This window comes from Rattus norvegicus, chromosome 7 (assembly GCF_036323735.1).
Source record: "Rattus norvegicus strain BN/NHsdMcwi chromosome 7, GRCr8, whole genome shotgun sequence".
NCBI classification, from domain to species: Eukaryota; Metazoa; Chordata; class Mammalia; order Rodentia; family Muridae; genus Rattus; species Rattus norvegicus.
In genome coordinates, this window is record NC_086025.1 from 115008843 (window position 1) to 115034705 (window position 25863).

Consider the following 25863-nt stretch of genomic DNA (forward strand, 5'->3'; position numbering starts at 1 on the left):
TGTGTACGTACACATATATGCAATACCCATAGAAGCATTGGGTTTCCCCATGTAGCTGGTATTATAGCCAGCTGTGAGCCTCCTGTTGTCTCCTAGGACATCTCTCGAGTCTGTCCTTTCATAGATTATATCCTGAATACATAGCAGTGAACAAAACACTAATTCCTACCCTCAGAGCTTAAATTTTGATAGGGAAGTTCACATCTAAAATTTTTTTGTTGTTGCTGTTTTGTTTATTTTGTTTTGTTTTTGAGACAGGGTTTCTCTGAACAGCCCTGGTTGTTCTGGAGCTAGCTATGTAGATGAGGCAGGCCTCAAACTTGCAGGAAATTTGCTTGCCTCTGCTTCCAGAGTGCTGGGATTAACGGCTTGCACAACCATTGGGGAAAAAAATAGATCTTAAGCTGAGCATGGTAACACACACTTTTGATCCCAGCACTTGGCAGCCAGAGCCACATGGATGGACCTCTGAATTAAACACCAGCCAAGTCTGCCACAGAGCATTTCAGGATAACCAGAGCTACATAGTAGATACTATCTCAAAAAACAGGATGATGGTGAGGGTGGATCTTGCCATATTTAGGATGTAGTTCAGGGTTCAGTGCAGGAAGTGTGCTTAGTATGAACAAGAAACTAGGATTGATCACCAGCACCCCCTAAAATATTTCTGAACTTCATTCAAGTGAGTATTTACTTTAGGAGAGTAAATTCTGTTCCCCCAAATAGTGATAATATAAATTTTGGAATTTGCTCTTGGTACCACTCTGTGATACATTTCTGTATGTAATGTTAGGAGAGTTTCTTATTAAAGATAGAATCTCGATACCCCAGGTGGACCTCCAGCTTCCTGTCTAACACTGATATTCCGACTACGGCATCCCGAATGCTGAGATTTCACACAAGTACCCCACACTCAGTTAATGGGGTACATATGGATGAAGCCCAGGTTTTCACAAGTGTCAGTTGAGAACTAGATTATCTTAGCTCTGTATCTCCAGTACCAAGAGTTCTTGATCTTTAAAGTTCTACATTAACAGTTAGTGTGTTGTAGTCGAGATACGATGGCTAAACAGTTAAAGAGCTTGTACTGATCTTACATGAGATCTGAGTTTTCAGCATTTATGATGAGTGGTTCCCAAACCCATGCAAATAGAGCTCCAGGGGATCTAATGTCTCTGGCCTGCTGGGAGATCTGAATATATATACACGGCATACTCATTTGCCACCAAATCTGGTTTTGTTTCTGTTTTGTTTTGCTATGTAGCCCATGTTGGTCTCAAGTTCAAGAACTTTGGAATTCAGGTCTCTTGTCTCATCCTTCTTGGTGCTGATGTTACAGTCTTGTACTTGCCTGGTAGAATACTTTGTTTTGTTTGTTATTCTTTATTTGTTTGTAATTCTTTATTTTATATGTACGAGTGTTTTAGTCACATGTATGTATGTTCACTATGTACATGTGTGCTTGGTGACATCAAATGCCAGAGGAAGATCCCCTCAATCTGGACTCATGGAAAGTGTGAGCTACCATATAGATTCTTGGAAACTGAGTCTTTTGCTAGAACAAGGGGTTATAACAGCTTGAGCTATCTCTTCAGCCCTGTTATTTAGGTTTGTAATGTGTCCATATGTATGTTATTACAATCCTAGTTTTCTGCAGCAACTTTAGTATTAATAGATATTTAATATGTTCAAGGCTATTTTTAGCAAAGGAAAAATGATACCTTGAAGGGTTTTGTGGGGTAAGGGCATTTTTTGCTTGTCCCTTCCTGGTTGTTATGTAACACAACTTTCCCTTGTAAGACACAACACACAATGGCTACTACCCAAATAGGGACTCACAGACTAAAGTATAAATATCACCAAAATCCTATTTGGCGAACCAATGAGCTTTATTAAGGTGTTTACCAGAATATGAGTTGAGGGGTTACAAGAGAAGAAATAACTCAAAGACAACTGCGTTACCAAAACACACCCAGCGTGAGTAATGGTGGTTCACAAACCTGGGAACCTGGAAGCCTACAGGCAGCTCAACAGCTTGAAGAAAATTCTTTCCATGTGCCTCAGTTGGTCTAAACCTCTTCCAGGCACCTTGGCTACTTTCTGCTGCTTCTAAGCAGCTTGTCTGGCCTCAGAGTCCTCTTTTGAAGTTTTCTCCTGAGAGAAAAGCTGCATGCAGCTCAGCTTCTGTCTGTTGGGAACTCAGCCTTTTGCTTACTCTGGCAGGGAGGGATCTAGTGAATCTGATCAGTTTCAGGAACTTCCTGAAGCTATTTTTAATTGATAGCTTCCTATTTAAGGAACTCCCAGCAGGGTGAAATGTTTCAATCTGGGATTACAACATTGGTCCTTTCTTTGCCTTTTCAGGTTAGGTCAGTGTCTGTGTTATGGTGGGTAATTGAACATCAGGAATTATCAGCTATAAAAGGAAGTGAGATTAAATAACATCAGTGTAGCAGACATAAACATAGTTCTATCTTTAATTCTGTTTGGTGGGGGAGAAAGAAAAGGAAGGCTTCAAGAGACAGAAAGTATAATAATGGGATGGTGGGAATTCTCAGATACAACACCAGTTTGTACTGAGATATATGTGAATGCTGACATAATTATTTATAGACACTGAGGCAGCTTACAAATGTCTACATTTTATTCTGTGAACTTTTAGAAACATTTTGTTACGTGTTTTATTGTGTCATTCAAAGTTCTGTGGTAAACTGGCTTTTATACTATGTCTCAGTAAATTTTCATTTTAATTAAGGACATGGTTAAATGCACTGTAACTCAGTATAGGTATGAATATTATAACTATTTTAGAATACTACTTTAAAATCTAAATAAGCAAAGGATTGAAGAAATGGTTCAGTAATTAGGAGCACTAATTCTCCCCATTCAGAGGACCCAGTCACTATTCCCAGAATCTATGTTGTAGCCAACCTTAACACCAGTTACAGGGATCTGATGCCCTCTACTGTTCTTAAAAAGCACTGCATGTTAGTGGTACACAGACATACATCCAGGCAGAACACTCACAAAATAAGCATAGTTGTGGTGGTTCATGTTTATGATCCAGCCATGGGAGGCTGAGCAGGGGGATTGCACTTCCAAGGCAGCCTTGGTTACATAGCAGATTATGTCGTAAAAGAAAAGAGTGTAAGTGGTGGTACTAAAGAACATAATTGTGATCTTAATGTTTCCTTTACAAGGTAATATTAGCAGTCACATGAGAGTGGAAATGTGACTGGCATAGAGCTGGTAATTGTGCTGGGATTATAGGTCTCACAGAACCAAGCCTGGTATGAATATGCAGTTGAGGTGGGGGTTAAGAAAGATTATTTGGTAAAATGCTTGCCACGAAAGCACAGGGACTTAATAATAAGTCCCTAGCATCCAAGTAAAAAGCTGGCTCTGGTGGCATGTTAATTTCAACAGTGGAGAGGTGATGGCCAGGCTCCTTGGCCTAATCAGGAAGATCCAAGTTTAGTGAGAGACTGTTTTGAGATGTGTTGGTAGGTAAAGACACTTGCCAGGCCTGGTGTCATTGACTCAGATCAGATAGTCTTCTAACTTCTTTACATGCACTACTATGGTTAAGTGCGTGCCAATGTGTGTGCATGGGCACACATGAATACACAAACAAAGCCAGTGTAAAAAAATTAACATTCTTCATTTTGTAGTGGGGTGGCTCCAGATAAACTGAGCACAAAGAAGATAGTTTTTTAAAAAGTTTGATATAGGGGCTGGAGAGATGGCTCAATGGTTAAGAGTACTGACTGCTCTTCCAGAGGTCCTGAGTTCAAATCCCAGCAACCACATGGTGGCTTACAACCATCTGTAATGAGATCTGATGCCCTCTTCTTGTGTGTCTGAACAGCTACTGTGTGTGTGTGTGTGTGTGTGTGTGTGTGTGTGTGTGTGTGTGTGTTTGTTCATTTATTTATTTTCAAGAGCACAAATCTACTTTTATTTATTTACTCTCCATTAGTTTAAATCCGGGATGGGTACAGCATCACACGGATTCTGTGTCCAATGGCCTTTGCAGGAAGGTTGCTTCGGAATTTGGCATGAACCATGCCACTTTTTCCATGGGCCCGAGTTACTTTTCCCCAGATCACTCTGGTTTTGTTTGGTTTGCCTCCAGGAGTCACTGTATTGTTTTTTGCTTTGTACACATAAACACACCTCTTGCCTAAGTAGAACTCAGTTTCATCTCGGGCATAAACACCTTCAATTTTAAGAAGAGCCGTGTACTCTCTTTGGTTCAGGAGGCCTGGCTTGTAGCCAGCAAAAATGGCCTTGCACCACAGCCTTCCAGACATACTTGTTTTTTTAGAAGTCCTGTTCCCAGTGGGCTTCCAAAGGCGCCAAGATGGCGGAAAGAGGAAGGCAAGCCCCGCTGCTACAGTGTATTTATATATAATAAATACATAAATCTTAAAAAAAAAAAGTTTGATGTAGCTCTAGTTCTATAGTCGAGGGTGACCTTGAAATTTTTGATCCTGTAGCCTCTACCTGTTACTCAGATTTTTTTTTTTTAACCTTAATTTGTGAAATGTAATTTGCTAAGCATATACTTTTATTGTGGTTCTTTTTTTCGGAGCTGGGGACCGAACCCAGGGCCTTGCACTTCCTAGGTAAGCGCTCTACCACTGAGCTAAATCCCTAGCCCCAATGTGCTTTAGTTTTTAAACTTGGGTTGTATTTACTTTGATTGTATGTGCATTAAGAACATGTACCAGGAGTACGGGTGTAAGAGGGCCTTGTGGAGTCATAGGTTACAGGTATATAGGGGATCAAATTCAGGTTGATAGAATTTTACATACAGTAAGCACCTTTACCTGCTAAGCTATATTCCTGAGTCTTTCAGTATGTTTTTAGAATAATCAAAGGATTTTATTTAAAATGGTTTTCTAATATAGAACATGAAGTATGGTCATGGTGAAGGCTTAGTAATATAGAGAATGACATTTTGTTTTCTAATTTTGTGCAGATGGGAATGATGAGCAATCCCACTCCTTATGGTTCACCATACACTCAGAATTCTGGACAGCAGATTGGAGCAAGTGGCCTTGGTCTCCAAATTCAGACAAAGACTGTTTTACCAAATAACCTTTCTCCATTTGCAATGGACAAAAAAGCAGTTACTGGTGGGGGAATGCCCAACATGGTGAGTTCTTAACACTGCTTCATTAAGATCTTTTCTTCTTGTCTTTTCTTTTTGTTTTCCTTCTTTTTTTTCCTCCTCTTCCCTTCATTTTGGTTTTTGGAGACGTGGTTTCTCTGTGTAGCCCTGGTTGTCCTGGAAGTTGCTCTGTAGACCCAGGCTGTCCTTAAACTCAGAGGTCTGTCTGCCTCTGCTCTACCTCTGCCTGGCTCTTTTCTCTTTTTAGCATTTATGTGCATACAGAATAGATGTGTGCACAATGCCATGGTAAACTTGTGGATGTCAGAAGTCAGCTTGCAGAAGTTAGTTTTCTCTAATGTTAGTCTTGAACTGTACTCAGGTCATTACAATTACCTATTGAGCCATTTTGTGAACATATTAAGCTGGCATTTAACACACTGGTATTATATATACTTGGATCCTTAAGATACATGATGTCTATCACCCTTGTGCCTTGGAATGGAATTTTACTTTGTAAAATTTCCTCATGGATTTTTATTGGCTGCACCTATTCATCAGTTGGAAGACTAATTCAAAGTAAGAGTAAATGTGTACTACAGCAAGTCTGTCAGCAGGTTCTCTGGTAAGCATTGTTACTGAAGGATAGGAAAATAGAACCTTTCTGCTCTTAAAGACAAACACAGGCTTCTCTCAAGGGCTGTGAATACTAATTTTCTTTCTCTCTCTCTCTCTCTTTCTTTCTTTCTTTCTTTCTTTCTTTCTTTCTTTCTTTCTTTTGTTGTGTGTGTGTGTGTGTCACTAATCTTATTTCTATTAATGTAACAAAGTTATTTTCAGTTAACAAAGTGATTTTTTGTTTTTCTCTGTGGGGATGGAACTAAGTCCATGAGTGGCTATGGTTAGGCTTCATGAAGTAGCATCTGTAATGGACAGTTTTCATCTGTTTAAAATTCCCAGTAAGGTGGCTTCCAATAAACTTAGGCCAGTCATATCTACATAGCAAGCTCCAGGTCAATCTGAGCTGATTTCAGATCTTAAACAGACCAAAGAAAGGGGGCACGCTAGGCATGCTGGGGCGCACCTTTAATCTGTGGAGATGGAGCCACACCTGTGCAGGTGGTTCAGTTTCTACTTAGGAATTACATGGTTTGGTTTTACTTTTTGAAATTTGTCCTACAGCAATTTTATTGTTCTTTTAGAAGTTTTAGTATTTTGTGTTGTAATCATTGTCTGTATTTCAAAAAAAAGAAAAAAAGAAAATACAAAGATAAACAGGACATGTCCTCACTGTCTTCAGGAATAACTTCTACTGGGAGAAGTTAGTTTTTTTAGCAGTATGAAAGTATTTTTTGCTGGACATGGTAGCACTTGTCTTCAATTCCAACCCTTGTGTTTTGTTTTAAGATTTCTTCCTGTGTTTGTGTGTGCAAGTGTGCACGCTTGCATGCGTGTATCAGTAGGCTGGTGCCCAGGTCGGCTACAAGAGCATCTTGGGTTCCCCAGAGCTGGAGTTACAGGAGTCTGTGAGCTCTGAGCTATGTATGCTGTGGACTAAATGCAGTCTCTAGAAGAATGAGCAAGTGCTTTCAGCCACTGTGACACCTCTCAGCCCTGTATGTTTTTTCAGACAGAATCTGGTGACACACTGGCTTCAAACTTGCTCTGTAGAAAAGATTGGCCTTGAGTTCTGCATCTTACCCTTTCCTCTGAGCCTCTAATACTGAGAGTGTGGGATTTACCTATTCTTACTTTTGGTTTAGCACTCTGTGTCTAATACTTACATACTTTGACTATTAATTACTGAGAGTTGTTGTAATTTATCTTTTTATTGCATTAATCTTTCTGATAATTAGAGCTTTTTAATCATGTACATTCTTCCCATCCAAATTAAAGAATAAAGTCTAGCATATAGTAGATCACCACCAAAGGTTTAATTTGAAAATACCTAGTTTTTGTTAAGATGGCACTCTAACTTTGTTAAATGTATCTTTGCTACATTTGTTAGGGCCAACAGCCTACCCCGTCGGTCCAACAGCCAGGCCTGGTGAATCCGGTTGCCCCAGGGATGGGTTCTGGAGCGCATACAGCTGATCCAGAGAAGCGCAAACTCATCCAGCAGCAGCTTGTTCTCCTTTTACATGCTCACAAGTGCCAGCGCCGGGAGCAAGCTAATGGAGAAGTGAGGCAGTGCAATCTTCCCCACTGTCGCACCATGAAAAATGTTCTAAACCATATGACACATTGTCAGTCAGGCAAATCCTGTCAAGGTGAGTAGCTTTTTTTTTTTTTTTTTTTTTTGGAGCTGGGGGGTGAGTAGGTTTTAAGATGATATTTTTATTTAGTACTTTGATTATGTTGATGGCATTTTAGACATAGATGTGTTCTGACATTAAATTTTGCTCACCCCTTTTATAAATAAAGCCAACTTTGTATACCAGGTGCATTCGTGACCAATAAAATACAACTTATTGCTGTATATTTGCTTGTTTATATTGGTCCTGGCTATTGAACCCTAAGCCTTGTGTGTGGTAGAAGAGCACTCTGTTGCTGTTACACGTTTCTATCCCTAAACTTGCCAGAGGCTACTGATGAGGCTGAGCCAGCGCTCAGTTAGCTTGTTCTGGGACTTCAGCATCACCACCTCCCAAGCACTGGGGTTAACAGGACACACTTCAGGCACTAGGGTCTGAACTCTGGTTCTCATGCTTGCGCTGCAAGCCCTTGACTGAGCTATCTTTACAACCTGCACCTTACCCATTTGCCTCTTGTAATATCTTTAAAAAGGCTACTGTATGGATGAAGTTCAATTTATCTACTTTTTTAAAAGAATCTTAATTGCATTTTCTTTGGGAAATTATGAACACAGCTGCTATATGACAACTAAAAAATATTTTTTGTAAGTAGTATATGGTTAGAGAGGAAGTTGTGATATTTTGTGATATTTGTTCATTGATATGTTCCCATATAGCCATATGGGCAATCACTCAACACAATACAGTTTTGCCCAATTGAATACTTTATGTCTGGTGTCAGTGTTCAGAGGCATGCATTCTGCACTGTAGCTTAAGAGTTTAGCGTGCATTCTGCACTGTAGCTTAGAGTGTCTTTACATTTGGAGCACTTGTTAAGTTGGATGTCATTCCTGTAAATAAAAAAAAAAATTTACAATATTTTGTTTTGTTTTAGTGGCACATTGTGCGTCTTCTCGACAAATCATTTCACACTGGAAAAATTGCACAAGGCATGATTGTCCTGTGTGTCTTCCTCTCAAAAATGCTGGGGATAAGCGAAATCAACAGTGTAAGTGATTAAATCTTGCTGGTTTTTACCCAAGTATTTTGAGCAGCCCACTAATGCCCTTTGACAGAGTATAGACGACTGCTTGATTTTTTTGAGACTCTGGTCCTGCCATGTCATTCTGAATGAAAGGTTTTCTATTTCTCTCTTAACTAGTAAAACAAAAAAAATAAGTATTCCTCATTTTTGGGCTGGAGAGAACGGCTCAGCGGTTAAGAGCACTGACTGCTCTTCCAGAGGTCCTGAGTTCAATTCCCAGCAACCACATGGTGGCTCACAACCATCTGTAATGGAATCCGATGCCCTCATGTGATGCATATGAAGACAGTGACAAGTGTACTCACATATGTAAAATAAATAAATCTTTAGAAAGAAAAAGAATATAACTATTCTGTTGTGGGTTTTTGGTTGTTTGTTTTTGCCTTTAGAGCATAGTCTTGCTATGTAGCCCGTCCTGGCACTGAACTTGCTATCTCTGCCTCAGCTTCCTGAGTGCTGGGATTATAGTTGTAATGAAATATAATTATAACTGTAATGGGTTTGTTTGTTTATTTGTTTTTTAAAGATTTATTTATTTTACATGAGCACACTGTTGCTGTCTTCATACACACCAGAAGAGGGCATTAGATCCCATTACAGATGGTTGTGAACCACCATGTGGTTGCTGGGAATTGAACTCAGGACCTCTGGAAGAGCAGTCAGTGCTCTTAACCGCTGAGCCATCTCTCCAGCCCTTTTTGTTTGTTTTTAATTTTCAAAACTGAAGCATTGTTGTTGTGGCATTAAGTGGGCTACTCTTACGTACTTGCAACAAGTAGGTCAAATGAGAAATGTTGGATATTAGATCAGGGTGTGGGAGGGTGTTCCTTTTTTTGGTTGTTTTCTTTTCAAAATAGATATTCTCTGTGTGACTTGTCTGCCCTGGAACTTGCTTTGTAAACCAGGCTGGCCTTGAACTGACAGATAGTGTCTGCCTCTACCTGGGACTAAAGGCTTGCACCACTATCACCTGGCTTTTTAAAAGCACGCGTGCGCGTGCGTGTGTCTGTCTGTCTGTCTGTGTGTGCATATGTTTGAGATTTGTTTTATAAAATAAATTTAAAAATTATTAAACAAAGATGAGATTTTTCTCAGAAAAGTAATAAGTAAAAATATTACCTTCACAAAGTACCCCTGCCATATTTTTTTCTTAAAAAATATTAAGTATTTAGTGTTAAGAGAGAAATTTGGAGCCGCGTATGGTGGTGGCACTCACCTTTAATCTTAGCACTAGGGAAGCAGAGGTAGGCAGATCTGACTTTGAAGCGCCAGCCTGTGTACAAAGCAAGTTCCATCACAGCTAGGGTTACTAAGGGAAACGCTGTCTCACAAAACCAAAAATTCAGAAGTGCATGTAAAGCATGGATCTAGAAAATTGTTCAAAAAACTAATTGGAGACATAGATCTATACTATTCAGACACTTTATTAAATGAGACTTTTAAAATTTTCATTTAAGGGGCTGGGGATTTAGCTCAGCGGTTAGAGCGCTTACCTAGGAAGCGCAAGGCCCTGGGTTCGGTCCCCAGCTCCGAAAAAAAGAACCAAAAAAAAAAAAATTTTTTTCATTTAAGCATTTTAAATATTTTTTCTTGTCTTTTCTAGCAATTTTGACTGGAGCACCAGTCGGGCTTGGAAACCCTAGCTCTCTAGGAGTGGGACAGCAGTCCACCCCTAGCCTAAGCACTGTCAGTCAGATTGATCCCAGCTCTATAGAGCGAGCTTATGCTGCTCTCGGACTACCCTATCAAGTAAACCAGATTCCACCACAACCCCCCGTCCAAGCTAAGAATCAACAAAGTCAGCCGTCTGGACAGTCTCCCCAAGGCATGCGGTCCATGAACAACATGAGTAAGTGCCTCTTCCAGTACAGAGGTGATACTGGTTAAATGTGTAGATAGCATGTGTAAATTACTATTAACCTAATTGTGGGCATGCTTCCTTTCTTCCTCCCTCTCTCCTTTTCCCTGTCCCTGTTCTATTGTTTCTGCCTCTGCCCTTCTCCTTCCCTACCTCTTCTGTTTCCGTCTTGTATTTTACTAAATGATTTTTGGACTTGAGATGTTTTTAAATTTTAGCATAATGAGCACCCTTATAGTCCATATGCCAAAGACAATTACTGCCAACTCTTGATACCTTTTTGATCCGGTCCTTCTTCCTTCTATTCTTTATAGTTGAGTTTGAGGTTCCAGAAGTGAGAACCTTTCTAATTCTCTGTCTTCTTGTGTCTTCTGGATCTTTATGCAGAGTAACCCTAGGTGTACTAGGTGTACTAGGTGTACTAGGTGGCTGTCCTAGAGCTTGTTATGCAGACGAGGCTGACTTCAAAGTCCTGCCTCATCATGCACCACCTCACCTGGCTAAGCTACTCTTGTCCTTACAAATGTTAGATTTTGGTGTGCTGGAATACCAGCAAGGGTTCTTTTTGGGTTTTGTTTTTTGTTTTTGTGTCTGTGGGTGTATGTGTGTGTGTCTGTCTCTCGGTGTGTGTGTATGTACACATTCATATACATAATTTTGGAGGGAGGGGTTTCAGACAAGGTCTGTACATTTATGAGTGTTTTTTTTCCTAAAGTCCAAAAATGAGGTGGCAGTGCCCTGAAACTGAAGTTACCAGTGTTGAGAACCACCATGTGGGTGTTTGCAATCCAACCCAGATCTATTGTAGAGTACTCAGTGCTCTTATGATCTCCACCCTCTGCTTTTTTTTTAAGATGTTTTTACGTTCAGTAGTCTTTTTAATTATTTTTATTTTATGTGCATCGGTGTTTGTTGTATATTTTTCTGTGTGAAGGGGTTGGATCTGTCAAACTGGGGTTATAGACAGTTGTGAGCTGCCATGTGGGTGCTGGGAATTGAACCTGGGTTCTCTTGAAGAACGGCCAGTGAATGCTCTTAACTGCTGAGCCATCTCTCCAGCGCTCTCTCTCTCTCTCTCTCTCTCTCTCTCTCTCTCTCTGTGTGTGTGTGCGTGCATGCTCTAGCCCCTCCTCCATGTTTGTGTGTGTGCATGTGTCCCTGTCCATAAGTACCTGTGAATACCCTGAGTGATCAGAACTATTAAATTTTGAGTGACGATAAACCTGGTTGTGACTGGGTAATGGAAACCAAGCTTGTGTTCCTTAGGAAAGCAGTTAATATATCTTACCACTGAGCCATCTCTCTAGCTCTGCCTTGGTTTTTTTTTATAGGTTCTCACTAGGACCTTCAGCATGCCTTTTATGCTCTACTAGCTACCTACAGAGTCCCAGGGCTGGGCTGTCTTTTCCTTCCCATGACTAAGATTACAAGTGTACACACTGCATCATAGGTGGTGTGCTCAGAGCGAACTCAACTCCTGGTAGCATGGCAAGCATTACATATCAAGCTTTCCAGTCCTATTTTTGCTTTTTAATTTTTTATTTATCTGGATTTTGCATATTTCTGCTCAACCATATATGTCCCACTGCAGAGCCTGAGACCAGAAGAGGTTTTTAGGGCTAGAGAGATGACTGAGAGGTTAAGAGCACTGACTGCTCTTCCAGAGGTTCTGAGTTCAATTCCCGCAACCACATGGTGGCTCATGGCCATCTGTAAAAGGGATCCGGCGTCCTCTTCTGGTGCGTCTGAAGACAGCTACAGGGTACTCATACACATACATACATACATATATACATACATACATACATCTTTTTTTTTTTTTTGAACAAGAGGTTATTAAATTTCTTGGATTGGAAATTTGTATGGTCATGGACTGTTATGTATTAGGAACTGAGCACAGATCCTCTTCAAAGACAGCAACTGCTTCTTACCTCTGAGCCATCTTTCCAGCCTCAGTTATTGTTTTGTTTTTTTGTTTTTTAAAGATCAACTTACTTATTTTATTTATATGAGTACACTGTAGCTGTCTTCAGACACACCAGAAGAGGGCATCAGATCTCTTTACAGATGGTTGTGAGCCACCATGTGGTTGCTGGGAATTGAACTCAGGACCTCTGGAAGAGCAGTCAGTGCTCTTAACCACTGAGCCATCTCTCCAGCCCGTTTTGTTTGTTTTGAGACAGAGTTTCACTGGGTAACTCTGACTGTCCTGGAACTCACTTTGGTAGACCAGGCTGACCTCTGGCTTACAGAGGTCAGCTTGCCTCTGCATTGAGTGCTGGGATTTAAAATGTCACACCCCCACTCCATCCCCCTTTTTGAAACACTCTGTGTTTTCCTATTTCACTCTGCCTTAGTTTTTGAGTCTGTCTTCTTTATTATCCCGGTGCTCACTCATTTGCTAGATTGGCTGAGAACAATGTCTGGAGACCATCTGTATTGGCAATAGGGGGACTTGAGTGTCAACCACAGCCATGTTTTATATGTGTGTGTGAGATTTGGACTCTGATGCTTGTGCTTGTGCAGCAACACTTTACCAGTTGAGCCTTTTTTCCAACTTCTGGGGTTCTTGGTCTCTCTCTCTCTCTCTCTCCCTCCCTCCCTTTTTTTTTTTTTAATTTCATGTGTTAGTCTTTATATGTTGTTAATTGCATTGTTGATAACATGTAATACCTTTTTTCTAATTTGACATCTTTGTTCATGGTATTATTTTATGGTGGCTTTATTTCTTCGGTTGCTTTGTTTTGCCCTAGGTGCCAGTCCTATGGGTGTAAATGGAGGTGTAGGGGTTCAGACACCGAATCTTCTTTCTGACTCCATGTTGCATTCAACCATAAATTCTCAGAAGTAAGTTTGTACCTCGAGTCCCTTCAGATTTTCTTAGTTTAGAGGTAGGAATAAGCAGTATGTCCATGTATATAGCCTTACTTGACATTTTTTTTTCTTTTTTTTTGTTGGAGCTGGGGACCGAACCCAGGGCCTTGCGCTTGCTAGGCAAGCGCTCTACCACTGAGCTAAATCCCTAACCCCCTTACTTGACATTTGAGTCACGGACTCAATAACTTGGGTTAATCTATAGCCTCCAAAGAAACAGGGTGCAGTGCATTCTTCAATGATGGGTATCATCAGAGTGTACTGTGCACAAGTATCAGGTTTTCAAAGAGGATGTTTCCTTTAATGTTATTTTCAGTTATTGCTTAATGACTTTTGTAAAAGTTAATGTGAGTCCACATGAAGTACACACACACAAACAATGTGTAGTCTCATACACATGCCCCTTAAATAGATTCAGTCATCATTCATGGCAGCAATTACTGATAGCTCAAATTAAGTGAAGTCTGTCTTCAATACTTTTTCACTAATACTATTTTTTTTTTCCCTTTATTTTTCAAGCCCAATGATGAATGAAAATGCCAGTGTGGCCTCTCTGGGTCCTTTGCCCACAGCAGCCCAGCCATCTAGTACTGGAATTCGAAAACAGTGGCATGAAGATATTACTCAGGATCTTCGAAACCACCTTGTTCATAAACTGTAAGTAAGACTATGGCATGTGTCATTCATACAAGGTGTGCCCGCTGGGAGGTAGGACACTCAATCCCAGTACTTGGGGGCTGAGGTCTACACAGAGAATCCCTGCCTCAGATAAAAAATAAAAGTTTTCATGAAAATAATGCTCCCAGAGGACTGGAGAGATGGCTCAGCGATTGAGAGCACTGGCTCCAGACGTCCTGAGTTCCATTCTCAGCCACCACATGGTGGCTCACAACCACCCGTAATGGGATCCGATGCCGTCCTCTGCTGTGTCTGAAGACAGCGACAGTATATTCATATAAATTAAAAAAAAAAAAAAATTTTAAAAATAATGCCTCCAAAGTGTTAGAAATATTAACACTAATGACAGATAACTACCTTTGTGTATCCAGGCTGTTGATAGTGTTGATAACTTACTTTTATGTCTTTTCTTGTTGAGGGGAAGCAGATCGTGAGAGGATCTCTATATATCCCACCTTAACCTTGAATTCCTGATTCTTTCTTCTTCTTCTGGTACTTGAAGTTGCTATGTGCATATGTATGTCATAATGCCTGGCTTCTTAAATCTATTCTCTGCTTTCTTCTTCCTCTTAATTAATTTTATTTACGAGTCTTTCTTTGTTAACATATAAATTTATGTGCCTAGATTCCAGAATAATTAAATTATTTTTGTTGTTTTTAAATGTAATTTAAATCATTTACCTGATGCTCATGAGATGGCTCAGTGGGTAAAGGCTCTTGCTGTCAAGTCCACCCCAGACTCACATGGTGGAAAGAGGAACACTGACTTGTGAACAGGTGCTGTGCTCTGGCCTTCACACTAATCCAATAGACTGTACACATAAACAGCAAGCTAGTTGAATAAAAATTGTTGATTTTTGGGTCTGGCAGTGTGGCTCAATAGTAGGATTTATTTTTTAATGTCTGGGTACTCTAGCTTCACTTAGAACCTGCACACCAGAAAAGGGCACCAGACCCCTTCTCAGATGTTGTGAGAAGCCATGTGTTGCTGGGACTTGAGCTCTAGAAGTACAGATAGTGCTCTTAACTACTGAGCCGTATCTCTAGCCCCTCTTACACACATTCTTAAATGAAATAAGTCTTTTAAAAACTACTGTTGCCATATATTTTACCAGGGAATTAATATAGTGGATACCAGTTTCTTTGTATTTTGAGGAAGGGTCTTTCTAGTCTTAGTTGTCTTGGAACTGGATATGTGGCCCAGGTTAGCCTTGAATTTAGAGATTTTCCTACCGCTCTACCTGCTGAGTACTGAGAGTAAAGATGTTGGCCACCATTCCCAACTTTACATTGAAAAATTCTACAGTAGCAAATTTTCATTTTCTTTGAGTTCTTAAAATGTTTGAGTTTTTATTGGGGTGTTTTCTCTCTCTCTCTTTACTTTATATCCCAATCATTGCCCACACCTCTCCATCCCCCTCCTACTCTCTCCATTTCCCCTCCCCTTCTTCTCTGAGAGGGTGGAGTCCTCCCTGGGTATCCCCTTACCCTGGCGCATCAAGTATCTGCAGTACTGGGTACTTCCGCTCACACTGAGGCCAGACGAGCAGCCCAGCTAGAAGAAGGTATTCCATAGACAAGTAACAGGTTTAAGCCCAAGCTGCAAGTCTGCTATAGATGTTGGGGTGGAGATGCCTAGGGTCCAGCCCTTGTATGCTCCTTGGTTGGTAGTTCAGTCTTTTTGAGAGCCCCAAGGGTCCAAGCTAGTTGACTCTTGTCTTCCTGTGGAGTTCCTGTCAACCTTAAGGGCCACAAACTTTCCTCCTATTTTTCCATCAGAGTCCCCAAATTCCATCCAGTGTTTGGCTGTGGGTCCCTGCATCCCTGTGAACCAGCTGTTGTGGGCTGAGTGCAGTTTTATTTACTGTCAGGGGTTTGTGCTTACCCATGCGTGGGATGGGTCTCTAGTTGGGCAGGTTATTGCTTGGCCACTCTCTCAGTCTCTATTCCGTCCTTCACCCCTCTACTTCCTGTAGACAAGATAAATTTGGGGACGAAAGTTTTGTGATTAGGTTGGTGTTCCTGTTGCTCTGATGGGTTTCTCGGGTTTTGTTTTAATTAGGAAAATACATTTAAAAGAACCAGAAATGTCTAAAGGCTCATGATAGTGGAAGAAAAGTCAAATTTTTCTTGGTTTATGTGGCACACTATACCATTTTACATAATAATCAAAAATACCAGAGAGATTTTGTGTGATTTTATGGTATGTGGACATGAGTACAAGAGGGTGTTTGATCCACTGGAGCTGCCTGATATTGGTACTTGAACCAAAGTGGAATCCACTAAAAGAAAGCAGTCCAGAAAATATTTTTATGAGGATACTTTAGATGATTACAAAACCATTTGACAGTCACTGATAAGTCTTTAATATTGTAATATCAATCTTTAAGAAAATGTTCCACGGTTGTGAGGGCCTACACCTTTAATCCTAGCCCTTAGGAGGTAAGACTGCCTTAATTCATGGATGAATTTAATGTCAGCATTTAAGAGTTCAAGGATAGCCAGAGCTACACAGAGAAACCCTGTCTCAAAAAAAAATAAAATAAAATAAAAATAAAGATCCCATTAGAAAAAGAGTAAAACTGGGCATACATTATTTTGTTGCTAAATTTTTAAAAACGAGTATTTGTAGGCCTAGAGAGATGGCTTATTTAAGAACTCTAGCTGCTATGCCAAGGACCTGGGTCCAACCCAGCCCACCCTCATGGTTACAGCTATCTGTAAATCCAGTTCTGTTGCATACATCTGATCCCCTTTTCTGGTCGTCTGGACTCTGTTGGCCCTGCACACTGATGGTACAAACGTGCACATGAAACAAAGATTAGACTCAATGAACAACTTCAAGTTTTTTTTGTTTTTTTTTTTTTTTTGTTTTTGTTTGTTTGTTTTTAAAACAGGGTTTCTTTGTGTACACCTGTCCTGAAACTCACTCTGTAGAGCCCAGGCTGGGCTAGAACTCAGAGACCCATCTGCCTCTTCTCTCAAGTGCTATGATTAAAGGTGTGGGCCACCATCACCTAGCCAGAAAAAGAATTTTATGTTTTATGAAAGAATTATGTACATGCTGGTTAAGGAAAATGTCACAGTAGTGTGTGTTTTGTATTGTGAATTTATGTAAACCTGACTTGTTATTACAGTGAATTGATTTTATGTTCTAGTGTTCAAGCCATATTTCCCACTCCCGATCCTGCTGCTTTAAAAGACCGACGGATGGAAAACCTTGTTGCATATGCTCGTAAAGTAGAAGGGGACATGTATGAATCTGCAAACAATAGAGTGAGCATGTAATTTTTTTCTTTTCTGAAGTAGGACTGTTGGGTTTTAAATTACTTGTCTTGGTAAGGCATGGTAGCATATCTTTTTAATCTCAGTACTCTGGAAGCAGAGTCGTGTGAGTATGAGTTTGAGGCTGCATAGTAAGAACCTGTCTCAGAAAAACACAAAAACATGAATTTAGTTGTCTTCTGAATCATGACAATTTTGTTTTTCCCATCTTCCTAGTACTGAACTGTTAAAGTAAAAATGCAGTTTATTTTATTTATTTGGGACAGGTTCCCATGTAAAGTTTTCTGGTCCTCCTGTCTCTAACTCCCAGGTGCTAGGGTGTCATGTGTGATACTAAGCTTGTCCAACAAAGCAGTGTCCTTAAGTCTGTGTCCGCTGTCTCACCTTTCTCTCTCTTCCCTCTCCCTTTTCCTTCTCCGTGTTCCTTGGCTGTCCTGCAACTAACTCTGGGCTGATATTCTAGACCTGTGCCACCACGTGCAGCTTACCTTTTCTTAGAATGCATTACTCATGTTGGATTTACCTTGAAAAGTCACTATATTGTTAATAGTTCTGTGCTGTTTTTTTATAGTATGGGGTGATGTTTTATGTCAAGTTCCTTGATATTTTATGTCAAGCAGTATTTTCTCTCCATGAAATTCAACCTTTTAAAATTGGTCCTAAAATGTACGCTATTCTTTATCCTATAAATTGCCAGGTTTTATTTTGTAAATATTTTTTTTTTTTTTTGGTTCTTTTTTTCGGAGCTGGGGATCGAACCCAGGGCCTTGCGCTTCCTAGGCAAGCGCTCTACCACTGAGCTAAATCCCCAACCCCGTAAATATATTTCTTAAAGTTTTATTTTATTTTGTAAATTCATAGTAAAATTACTAGTCACATGTCATAAGTATAAGCTCATTAATAACTTTGGTTTTTGTTGTTGTTTTTGGCTTTTAGTTTTTTCTTTCCTTTCTTTCTCTCTTTCTCTCTCTCTTTCTTTCTTTCTCTTTCTCTCTTTCTTTCTTTCTTTCTCTCTCTCTTTCTCTCTTTCTTTCTTTCTTTCTCTCTCTCTCTTTCTCTCTCTTTCTTTCTTTCTCTCTCTCTTTCTCTCTTTCTCTCTTTCTCTCTTTCTCTCTCTCTCTCTCTCTTTCTTTCTTTCTTTCTTTCTTTCTTTCTTTCTTTCTTTCTTTCTTTCTTTCTTTCTTTTTTTTCCCAGAGCTGGGAACCGAACCTTGCGCTTGCTAAGCAAGCACTCTACCACTGAGCTAAATCCCCAACCCCTTAGTTTTTTCAAGACAGGGTTTCTTTGTAGCTCTGGCTATCCTGAAACTTGTTCTATATAGACCATGCTATATTCACTCTGATCTGCTTGCCTTTGCCTCTACAGCCAGCTTTAGTTCTTGTCTATTGTTTAAATAAACCAATATTTGCGTAGTTTATTTTTTCTGTTACTCAAATTCTCTTTTCTCCTTTTAACTTAAAACTTCTTCAAGGCGGAATATTACCACCTCTTAGCTGAGAAGATCTATAAGATCCAGAAAGAACTAGAAGAGAAACGAAGGACTAGACTACAGAAACAAAACATGCTACCAAGTGCTCCTGGCATGGTTCCAGTGCCTATGAATACTGCACCTAACATGGGACAGCAACCAACAGGAATGACTACCAGTAAGTACTTTTCATTATGCATAATTTGAAGAAGATAATACATCTACTTTTAAAACTAATGGGAATGGGTTCAGTCCCCAGCTCCGAAAAAAAGAACAAAAAAAAAAAAAAACTAATGGGAAAATAAAAACATTTCAGAATATGATAATTGGCATAAATTGATAATCTATAATTATTTTTACTCGCGAGCCTTCCAGGTAGAAAAAATAGGAGCTCACGTGTTTCCATTGGCTTTCTGTAGCCTTCGTTGTCTCGCATTAGACAGTTGCAGTAGGTTTTGGTATGCCAACCATCTTCAGGGCTCACTGGACACTGGACTCATTGTTATTCAGGGGATTGTTTTTGCTTTTGTTTTTGTTTTCTTGTTATTTTGTTTGATTGGTTGGTGGATGGGTTGGTTTTGATTTTTATTTTGTTCTTAGTTTTTTTGAGACAGGGTGTCTTAGTGTTCTCTTGCTATAAAGAGATACCATGACTAAGACTAAGAAAACTCTTATAACTGGGGACATGCTTACAGTTTTAGATGATTAGTCCGTGACCCTAGTGGATCCAAAGAGAGAGAGACAGACAGGAACTGGGTATAGCTGTGCTTTTTTTTTTTTTTTTTTTTTTTGGAGCTGGGGACCGAACCCAGGGCCTTGCGCTTCCAAGGTAAGCGCTCTACCACTGAGCTAAATCCCCAGCCCCATAGCTGTGCTTTGAAACCTCAAAGCTAGTGGTACCTTCTTCAAGGATGTATGCTCATTCCACAAAGGCCATACCTCCTACTCCTTCCCCAAGTAATTCCACTCAGTGGAAACCAAAGCATTCAAATATGAACGTATTGGTACTGTTTTCATTCAGACCACTACACAGGGTCTCATCGTATAGAGCAGGTTAGCCTTGAGCTTATAGACTTGTTTGCCTCTGCCTCCCAAGGGCTGGGACTAAAGGTGTGGACCACCGTACCTAGCTATGTACTTCAATATAAACAGCTTCATGTTACAATAACATTTTACTGTATATTCCAAGGCTAAAGAAGAATCATTTGGTAATGGTATCATTTCATGGGGCTGGGGATTTAGCTCAGTGGTAGAGCGCTTATCTAGGAAGCGCAAGGCCCTGGGTTCAGTCCCCAGCTCCGAAAAAAGAACCAAAAAAAAAAAAGGTATCATTTCATAACATGTATTAACTTCCATTTCTGACTTAACACTATTACTTGACCTGTTAATTTATACATATATATCTAAGACTGTTATGAATTAATTTTTTCTTGATGTACTTCTAGATTCCAAGTGGTAAAATACGGAATAAGAAGTAGTTGAAGAGTAGCACAAGGAGCTTAAGTTATGTGATATCAGTGTCTGTTGTGTTGAAAAGAACAGGGCAAGCAAGTGGGACTCTTAGCAGCTGTCTAGAGGAAGCTGGAAGAGGAGGAAAGGAAGCCTGGCCTTTTTCAGTGGGGGTCAGCAAGCAAAGACATGGTGAGGTGCAGAGAAAGACTTCAGCAAATAAGTGCCCTGGGAAAGCATGCTTTAGGCTTAAGTTCTTGGCTAGTAAACAGAAGGAAAACTCTTGCAGTAGAAAAGCTATCAGGCGGGGTTGGGGATTTAGCTCAGTGGTAGAGCATTTGCCTAGCAAGCGCAAGGCCCTGGGTTCGGTCCCCAGCTCCGAGGGGGGAAAAAAAAATCATTCACTGAAAAGCTATCAGGCTCTGTGTAATGGAAGGTCTGCAAGCAGCTCTCGTTTGTTTGTTTATTTGTTTGCTTGTGACTGGCTCTCAAACTGGACTTGAACTCAAAATAATCCTTCTTTTAGCTTTCTATGTGCTTGGTTAGAAATTTAAGTCCATCTTATCCAGAACAATAGAAACTCGTGATGGTGGTTTCCTTGAACACACCACACAGAGGTCAGAGGAGTTTGTAATAGTCACTTCTCTTCTACTGCCCCTTGGATCCTGGGTGTCATTCTAAGGTTGAATGGTTCAAAAGCAAGTACCTTTATTCACAGACCTGTCTTACTGGCCCAGCCCTCTATTCTATGTACCTTGTTGAAAGTGTTTAACTAGGGGCTGAAGAGATGGTTCAGCAGTTAAGACTAGAGAGGTCTTGAGTTCAATTCCCAGCAACCAGATGGTGGCTCACAATCATCTGTAATGGGATCTGATGCTTCTTCTGGTGTGTCTGAAGACAGCAACAGTGTACCCACATACTGAAATAAATCTTTTTTTAAAAAAGTGTTTAACTAGAAGATGTGTAGATGAATCTAACAAGATACCAAAGTTATATGTTTAATTCTCACTTTAAGTTTTATGTTTAAGAAGCATAAAACGGGCGCCAGTCCTTCCGAGCTGACTGAGACGCCCGCAGGTACCTGTGTATCTTGTATACAATAAACCCTCTTGCTGATTGCAAAAAAAAAAAAAAAGCATAAAATGGTCCAGTATAATATAGAGACCAGTTCTTGAGATTTTTGTCTAGTTAAGAGATTGTTTAAATTTTTAATAATGCTTGATGTAATTTTTTTTTTTTTAAGAAACAAAAGGATATTTAACTATTTCTGTTTCCACTCCAGATGGTCCTCTACCTGATCCATCTATGATCCGTGGCAGTGTGCCAAACCAGATGATGCCTCGGATGACACCACAACCTGGTAAATTTTGGAAAAAAAAAAAAAGTACACGGTTAATTTTTAAGATCCTCTGAAGTAGAACAAAAGGACACTTGCTACCTTAATTTCTGATTTAATCCAGCAGCAAGTCTCGTAATTTTCTGCCTTTGGAAATTTGAAAGTTCGTTGTAGTAGAAATCCACCAAAAGAGGGGAGTGAGAAATTAGGTTATCTGACAGGTCCAGGAGTAGAACCAAGTAAGCAAGCAGTCATCTATTTAAAAACAACTAACTGCCAGGCATGGTAGTGCCTACCTCCAATCCCAGCACTCTGGGGTCAGAGGCAGGTGGATGGCACTCTTGTCAATTCAGAGCCTACAGATCTATGTAGTGAGCTCTAGACTAGACAGGACTACATAGTGAAACCCTACCTCAAAAAGAAAGTATGATAATAAATACCATTACCAATTTACTAGCTGGCATTTGGGTGACAGGATCATGTGGATATCTGTGAGCTCGTCTGAGTTCAGGTGGCCAGCACTACAGAGCGAGACTCTCTTTCAAAAATTTAAAGTCAGGGCTGGGGATTTAGCTCAGTGGTAGAGCGCTTACCTAGGAAGCGCAAGGCCCTGGGTTCGGTCCCCAGCTCCAAAAAAAAAGAACCAAAAAAAAAAAAAAAAATTTAAAGTCACAAACAATTTAGCATGTTGCATATTTAGTTGAGAAACTATCAGTAATATGCTTGCTTTGGGTTAGAGAATTAGTGCAGGGTTTAAGCACACTGACTGCTGTTCCAGAGGGATGTCAACATGGCAGCTCACAAAGAAACCAGAGTATGAGTTCAAGGACCAACAGGGTTACATAGTAAGACCCTGTCTAGAAAAAACAAACATATACATACATAGGTACATAAACACACACATACACACACACACACACACACACACACACAACACACACACATACACAAATAATGCCCTGTTTAGCTGGTTTGACTGAAACAAATTGATTCAGAGTTTAAATATTACTTTGTTGATCCTGAGAAAATGAGCAGAATCTCATATGAACTTTTGTCTGTTCTTAAATTCAACAAAAATATTGATATAATATTTCACATGTATCACAGGTTTGAACCAGTTTGGACAGATGAATATACCACAGCCCCCTATTGGGCCCCGGCAGCCGTCTCCTCTCCAGCATCACGGACAGCTGGCCCAGTCGGGCTCACTCAATCCGGTCAGTTTATCCTTCCTACCTTTAAGAAAAACTGTTTCTGGGCTGGAGAGATGGCTCAGGGGTTAAGAGCACTCACAGTTCTTCCAGAGGTCCCTGAGTTCAATCCCCAGCAACCACATGGTGGTTCACAACCATCTATAGTAAGATCTGATGCCCTCTTCTGGTGTATCTGAAGACAGCTACAGTGTACTCATATTCATAAAATAAATAAACCTTTTAAAAAAAAAAAGAAAAAAAGAAAAACTGTTTCTCTTTGTTACTACTTCAGGGAACGCTAATGTTCATACTTGTCAGAGCAGAACACTTTTAATCTATGACTAAAGTGTATGTTCTTGCAATGTTCATGCAGAAGTCAGAGTGCAGATTAAACAAATTATCTCTGTCTGGCCATGGGTGATCAAAGTCAAGATTCTCAATCTTAGTGACAAGTATCTTTTATTTCTGATACATCTTGACCACCTGAGACCTTTTTTAATATGTAGTTTTTTTATATTTGGCCTTTAATATTACATAGTTATAGCTTAAAATGCATCTCAGTGATGGAGCATGGAGAAGACTTGGTTGTCTTCTTAGTACCATAAAATAGCCCTCAATCCCAGGTAAGTCAACTGTGTTTTAGAGTGAGAAGAAGAGTTGTTTGTCACTCAGGATCTCACTATGTACCTATTACCGTCCTAGAACTCTTTATGGAAATCAGTCTGACATCAGTCTGAAATCCTGTCACTGCCCACTTCCAGAGTGCTAGGATTAAAGGTGTGTGCTATCACACCTGGCTAAATGCAAAGTCTGAAAGCAGTGGAAGGGCAGAACTTAGTATACAACACAATTGATTTTTGTTACGGAGATGGTGTGAAAGCATAGGCAAATGAATCCTGATCCCAGTAGCCTATAAAATCCAGGCTATGGTGGCACACAACTCCAGTGCCACAGTTGGAGATTTCTGCAAGCCCACTGGCTATCCATCCTAGCCTACAGTGTGAGCTCCCGGTTTACTGTGAAGTCCTGTCTCCTAAACTGGCTCAGTTGTGCCAGCAACTCTATATGATGGTTTACCAACATCCATGAGTACACGAGCACCTAGCATGCATGTGGTATACATGTGTGCATGTAAATAAAGCATACACATAAAATACATCATAAGACAGTAACGATTTTTTAAAAGTAAAATGAGATCGAGAGAAAGTAGGAGGTACATTCCTATTGCTTTGGTAAAATACCGTGAAGAAAGCAGCTTAAGGAACAGTTTTATTTTGGCTTATGATTTTGGGTGTAGACATGTATAATAGCATTCAAGGTATGGCAACAGGAGCATGAACCTGAGAACTTACATTTTAGCCACAAACAATGAGCAGAGTAAATAAAGGGGGATTAATAAGTCTGTAAACTCAACCCTCACCTACTGACATACTTTGTCCAACATGGCTGCACTTGCTGAAGATTTTATAATAGCACCCCTAGCTAGAGGCCAAATTTTCAACTGCCCAAGACTGGAGAGACATTTCTCATTCATATTACCATAGGTTCTTAATTCTCCGTATATCCTTTTATTAAAGGTCTAAACTCATGTAAGGCCATTTTAGACAGGAAAAGTGGACCTGTCTCATCACGTTTCCTGATCATGAATACCACATTAGCCAGTAGTCATGTGATTTTTGCTTGTTTCCAGCCATTTAGGTTTGTGCTGTTTCAGCACCAGTAGTAAGAGCAGAGAGCGCATGGAATTACTTATTCATTTTCCACTGTGACGAGAATACTCAGTTGTTTGTTTCATGTCAGAGATAGAGATATCTCGAGCCATCCGTTCCTTCACCCTCTTTCTTGAGGTTATGTTCAGTACTTCCAAGCCTGGTACTCTGAGTTTTTAAGTGATTACTAGTTCTTTCACTTATGTTTTCCTCTCTGCAAACATCTGGATATCACAGGAGTGATTGCTCATTACAGTGGGAGAATATTGTAATGAAGCATTTGGTGATCTATGGTTTGGTGTGGTGTTTTTGTTTATTTGCAGCCTATGGGCTATGGACCTCGCATGCAGCAGACTTCTGGCCAGAACCAATTTCTCTCCCAGACTCAGTTTCCATCCCAAGGAATGAATGTAACAAACATGCCTTTGGCTCCATCCAGCAGTCAAGCACCAGTGTCTCAAGTATGTTTTTACTGTTTAAAATGATGCTTAGTGTGCAGCAGGCACACAGGCCACAGGGCACACATACAGGACAACAGCATTTACTCTACTCTCCTACCTTTGTGTGGGGTCTGAGGATTGTGTTCAGATTCCAGACGTGACAGGCAGACATTCTTTCCTGCTGATAACAGCTTCCATGAGAAATGTGGCATAGAAATAGACAGGTCTTACCATTTAACCTTGGCCTTTAACTCAGAGAACAAATCTTTACTTTTTAAAAATATTTATTTGGAGTTTTGAGACTAAATTTCATGTAGCTCAAACTTGTCTGAACCTCACTGTGTATCCTAGGAGAGTTCTGATGTCATATACTCCTGTTCAGCCTCCCAATTGCTAGGTTCTAGGTTTGCCTTACCACACTCTGTTTTGTGCTTATAGCATTTTTAAGCAAGAGACAGTGGTTTTGTAATATTAAGCTACACATCTCAACCTTTCAAACCATATCTTTTTTTTTTGGTAGTATTAGGAATCAAATCTAGCATGTGCATATGCATTTAAAGTATTGTACTATATGAACGAATCTTAATATAATAGCTCAGGGTAACACTGAATTTTTTCCAAGTAGTCTAGGTTAGTCTCAATTCATGATCCTCCTGCTTCCTCTCAACTAGCTGGATTAAAGGCCTGTACTACCAGGACTGGCCAAGGATGAACTCTTAAAAATAAAATCTTGGGGTTGGGGATTTAGCTCAGTGGTAGAACGCTTGCCTAGCAAGTGCAAGGCCCTGGGTTCGGTCCCCAGCTCCGAAAAAAAAGAAAAGAGAAAAAATAAATAAATAAATAAAATCTTAGGGTTGTTAGAGATGGCTTTCAAGTTAAGACCACTTGCTGTTCTTCAAGACCCTGGTTCAGAGTCCATCTTTGTATCAGGGTCTCACATGCCTGTAACTCCACTCCTGTGCATCTGATTTCCTCTTGTGGCTGCTTTCTAATCAGGCATGCTTAAGTTACAACCCTGTATGATTGTGAGTGTTTCCCTTTCCTCCTCTTTAAAACTTATTGAGTTCAGGCCTGCACACCTTCAGTCCTTGCTCTGGAGACAGACAGGCAGGTGGTC

At 40.1% G+C, this 25863-nt stretch overlaps 2 protein-coding genes across 3 annotated transcripts in view; one reads left to right on the forward strand and one right to left on the reverse strand.

The window, feature by feature from the left end:
- Positions 1-25863, forward strand: part of Ep300 (E1A binding protein p300) — a 70796-nt gene that overhangs the window by 20986 nt on the left and 23947 nt on the right. For both annotated transcript variants that reach the window (XM_039080287.2, XM_063264683.1), the window contains exons 3-13: positions 4985-5161; positions 7125-7386; positions 8306-8419; positions 10059-10304; positions 13067-13160; positions 13707-13844; positions 17024-17141; positions 18623-18797; positions 21351-21428; positions 22512-22621; positions 24630-24767. In XM_039080287.2, coding sequence (XP_038936215.1) covers positions 4985-5161; positions 7125-7386; positions 8306-8419; positions 10059-10304; positions 13067-13160; positions 13707-13844; positions 17024-17141; positions 18623-18797; positions 21351-21428; positions 22512-22621; positions 24630-24767 — 1650 coding nt within the window. The remainder of the gene's footprint in view (positions 1-4984; positions 5162-7124; positions 7387-8305; positions 8420-10058; positions 10305-13066; positions 13161-13706; positions 13845-17023; positions 17142-18622; positions 18798-21350; positions 21429-22511; positions 22622-24629; positions 24768-25863) is intronic.
- Positions 3919-4435, reverse strand: Rps35al1 (ribosomal protein L35A like 1). Its single transcript, XM_039080288.2, has one exon. It carries the CDS (start codon positions 4311-4313, stop codon positions 3981-3983), a length of 333 nt encoding a protein of 110 aa, XP_038936216.1. The 5' UTR covers positions 4314-4435; the 3' UTR covers positions 3919-3980.

What these genes read in the sequence shown, in the direction of transcription:
- Rps35al1 (XM_039080288.2), bottom strand. Translation starts at nt 4,313, where the DNA reads ATGTCTGGAAGGCTGTGGTGCAAGGCCATTTTTGCTGGCTACAAGCCA.